The sequence below is a fragment of the Cupressus sempervirens genome, chromosome 3, assembly GCF_028749045.1.
Source record: "Cupressus sempervirens isolate cs-2001-9-10 chromosome 3, ASM2874904v1, whole genome shotgun sequence".
NCBI classification, from domain to species: Eukaryota; Viridiplantae; Streptophyta; class Pinopsida; order Cupressales; family Cupressaceae; genus Cupressus; species Cupressus sempervirens.
In genome coordinates, this window is record NC_143120.1 from 966713814 (window position 1) to 966718113 (window position 4300).

At 33.5% G+C, this 4300-nt stretch overlaps 1 protein-coding gene across 1 annotated transcript; it reads left to right on the forward strand.

Annotated features, from left to right (window-relative positions):
• The first annotated feature begins 2567 nt into the window (after positions 1 to 2567).
• LOC149569952 (cinnamoyl-CoA reductase 1-like) lies at positions 2568 to 3998 on the forward strand. The gene is made up of 6 exons (XM_089817054.1): positions 2568 to 2661; positions 2751 to 2905; positions 2994 to 3179; positions 3278 to 3440; positions 3545 to 3734; positions 3848 to 3998. Exons 1-6 carry the CDS (start codon positions 2613 to 2615, stop codon positions 3996 to 3998), a joined length of 894 nt encoding a protein of 297 aa, XP_089673180.1. The 5' UTR covers positions 2568 to 2612.
• The last annotated feature ends 302 nt before the right edge of the window (positions 3999 to 4300 follow it).

Here is a 4300-nt window from a genome sequence, read left to right on the forward strand (position 1 = left end):
TGTTTATGCTTTCTACTCAAATTTTATGTTTTTGAATTTTAATTGAACCTATTGTTTATGTTTTTGTTTGTAGTTTACCTATTCTACATTTTATATACTAAATTTACTAAAGAAAATAATTTTTAAAGTAAATACAATTAAAATCTAGTTATAGATATAAAATTAATAATCATGCACAAAAATATATATTTATTGACCTAATTTTTAAGCAAAAATTTAAAATAATGAAATACAATAATTGAAAACACATTAAAATACATGTAAGAGTGAAAAATTAGTTGGGTCTCACAAATTGGGATATAAGATTTTACAAATCAGGCCCGCGATTTTACCTAATTTTTAAAATCATGTCCTTGTTTAGGTTCAGTAGTCTGATTTGTACTAAAAAATTAGGTGCCCAATTTTTGAAAATGGATTGGGCTATCGAACCATATCAAGCACTCAATTCTTAAAACTCAGGTGCTCGATTTAGAAGAAGTCTCATTCCGCAAAAAGTACTTTTGCAGAATTGAGACTCGTCTTCTTACTTTTACCCAAAATATTCAATGGTGGTTATTGATGTATGCTCTATATGTTTCTGAATTGTTATAAGTATTCGACATTTGGTCATATTTTTGTATGTACTTATATGCTTGTGTGAAAATTAACACTATTGTAGTCATTGATTATTAATCTCCTATCACAAATGATTATTAAACTGTCGAAAATAAATTCATAGATAATATTGAAAAATAACACAACTGCAACTTCACCAATAAAATATAGACAGAAATTCAGAACACAATATTTTATGACAAATTATCCCTAGAAAAACCCCTAAGAGAAAACTAGTTTTGCAAATGGAAAATATATTAACTTCAGCAAATCAAGAGATACAAAATTCATTGCCTCTCACTAGCAGAATTCAGAGAACCTCCTAATTTCTCTTGCTGATATTTACCACTACTATCCCCAATGCTATCACTATGCCCTTACTAACACTGCAAACTCATTTGCTAACACTACAAATGCTTCTACAACTCTTGTTATTCTATGTTCTATTCTATTCTCCAAATGCCTCCCTTGACCCCCCTTTATACTACTTAACCAAGACGTTTCTAGTTGCTTCTTGATCAAGACAACTCAACCAAGAAGTTTTTAGTTGCTTCTCAATTATAACAACCTAACAAATAGGTTAATAGTGGCTTCTAGAAAGAGTCAATTAATTAACAAATATTGTCGTAACTCTAACAATTATTTGTCAATTAATCACATATGGATTAAAAGTTGTCCAAACTACCTAAAACTAATAGTTTGTGAAGACATTATAAATCTCTTTTGTGATCCAACTGATGGTCGATATGTATGATCCAATTGCATTGAATTGAATGCATAGACCTTAGCGAGTATCTTAAATTCACTTTCAAACTACTCTTTTACAGAGTTTATGGAACTTTTGCATATATGACATTATATTAATGATTTCAGTCTTCACATTTTTTTTATTAGCCTATTTTATAAAATATTACTAACTATTGATTCATATTTACTATATGTATTAACAAGTTATTTTACTTATTACGTAACAAGATGACATGTTTTCATGCCATATGAACCTCCATATACTTAAACCACGTGAAATTATTAAAATCTTTTTAGCATAGAATCTGTGATACTTTTCAATAAAAAAATCATTATATCTAATAGAAGGAACCTCATTAGCGGTCAACCGGATTGAGGTTTCTTTAAAATTGGTACCTTATAACCCTGTATGAATTTAGCAAACAGATTTCACACGAGGATTATCGTTGCTTCCAAAAGAAACCATCCTTTCATTTTAATAATAATAATTAAGAAAAAAAAAACATTTTCGTCTTATCTTTGTATCGGTTGCATAAATGGGCTCCTTACTAAAGGTAAGGAAGAGCAATAAAATAAAGACTTTTTTCAATATCTATATATATACTGTATATTAGATTTTGATATTTTTATTGTATTTTATGATTTAATTGTTTATAATTATTAATAAAGATGAAGATTATAAACTCTGTTAACGGTACACTATTGATATAAATTATCTTACTCAATTAATCTAATTTTGTTTTTGAAAAGAGATAAAAATTTAATATAATTTTAATAATAGAAACAGGTTGTCAACTCAGAGATGAATTTTAATAGAATTTTACTTTGGATAACTGAAACGTGCCATCAACTGATATTTGAATTCAAATAAAATTTTAATTTAGATAACTGAAACACGAGTGAGTGATACATCCCCTCATAACAATTTGCAATAATTTGACTCAGCCTCTCAATGCTTTGGTTTGCACGTGAGAAGTTATGCCCATTCACAGAAGTCCAAACGCCTCCGAAAAATTCGAAATACGGTCCAATTCTCTCTATAAATTAGGTTGTGGCCGAACACAACAGTATCCACAGGAAAAATGAGCATTAATAGGAGAAGAAAGTGAAGATGGACGAACCGCTTAAAGTGTTAGATAGTCAAAGTTTGACTTACTTTTTCAGACTTAATTTCTTTCTTAGTGTGTGATGTTTAAGACTGGCTGAAGATGAAGAGGGCCAGTGTGTGCGTAACAGGAGCCCGGGGTTTCATTGCTTCCTGGCTTGTCAAGATGCTCTTGACCAGAGGTTACACTGTTAGAGGAGCCGTTCGCAATCCTGGTCAGTATTTATTTTCACAGATTACAAATATTAATAAGCTATCTCAAAAACTTATGAACAAGGAATACATGATGTCAAATAATGTGCAGATGATAGAAAGAACGCTCATCTCAAGGAGTTGGAAGGGGCGGAAGAGAGGCTTGAGCTTGTGATGGCCGATATTCTGGACTATGACAGCTCGGTGACAGCCATGAGAGGGTGCAAAGGAGTCTTTCACACGGCCTGCCCTATGACTGAAGATCTGGTATGTATGTTTATTCAACTGACTATAAATGTGATTATAAAGTTCTGTAAGAGGAGATTTTAATGTGGGGGCAGAGGCACTTTTACAGGTACAAGTGGTGGATGGAGCTGTGAATGGCACTCTCAATGTATTGAAGGCCTCCAAAGAAGTGGGAGTTAAGCGTGTGATACTTACGTCCACAATCGGTGCAGTTTACCTAAACGTCAACAGAAATCCACAAGACATAGTCGATCAAAACTGCTGGAGTGACCTTGATTACTGCCTTCAAACCAAGGTAAACTAATTTGTATGGCTCAAAATTTCATGGACATATTTGTACACTACTTATCCAAACATGGTTGAATTTTATTCTCTTTCTCTTTTGGTGCTCAGAATTGGTATTGCTATGCAAAGACGGTGGCTGAGAAAGCAGCGTGTAGGTATGCGGAGGAGGTGGGTATGGATTTGATAAGGATTAATCCATGTATTGTGTTGGGTCCTCTCATCCAGCCAACTGCGAATGCCACCACTGATCATGTTTTGAAATATTTAACTGGTGAGATAATGTCAATACTATCTTCATTAATTCATTTCTGCTTTCTCCTTTCCCACTGATGGAAATGAGATCACTAACGTCTGTTTGTCTTTCAATTCTTCTAGGGTCGGCCAAGACGTATGTTAATGCATCTCAGGTTTGCGTGGATGTGAGAGATGTGGCGAGAGCGCACATATTGCTCTACGAGACTCCCTCTGCCTGTGGTCGATATCTGTGTGCAGAGAGAAGCCTTCACAGAGGAGAGCTCGTTCATATGTTATCACAGATGTTCCCACAATACCCACTTCCTACCAAGTATGGATTTTAACATATTATTGCGCACTTCTTATTAATTCTTAGGAATTATAAAATGATTTGCAATTTCACATTGATTGTATAATGTTCAACTTAATTCACCTTCATTGTAGGAGCTCGGATGAGAAGAATCCAAGAAAAGTGGCATATAAGTTTAGCAATCAGAAGCTAAAGGAATTGGGGTTTTCGTTCACAACTATAGAAGATTGTTTGGTTGAGATGGTCGGCAGTTTGAAGGAGAAGGGATTTATATCCAAATTATAGACCGGAAAATGAAGAATAAGACCGGTGTTAAAGCCAACACTATTGAGAGTTGGATTCAACGTCGCAGATTAATATCCATACTGCAGCATCCGACGAGTAGAGTTTTCTAGTAAACAGTTTATATGATTGCTGTATTAAATATTTTATGAAATAAATAATGTTAAAGTCTTAATAAAAAAATGAGGTTTGTCAATGGGCTCTTAGTCTATTGGTGAAGTTGAATGGCTCACAGAGATCCCACTAGGATCAAGTCTTGCTGAGTGCAACACTCTGACATCATAAGAGATGAGGCTGGGATCTTA

Bases quoted from the DNA above. Each gene is read 5' to 3' on its own strand.
- LOC149569952 (XM_089817054.1), top strand. From the start codon at position 2,613: ATGCTCTTGACCAGAGGTTACACTGTTAGAGGAGCCGTTCGCAATCCT. The intron at 2,662-2,750 runs GTCAGTATTTAT...AATAATGTGCAG, and splicing joins AGGAGCCGTTCGCAATCCTG to ATGATAGAAAGAACGCTCAT. The intron at 3,735-3,847 runs GTATGGATTTTA...CCTTCATTGTAG, and splicing joins CAATACCCACTTCCTACCAA to GAGCTCGGATGAGAAGAATC.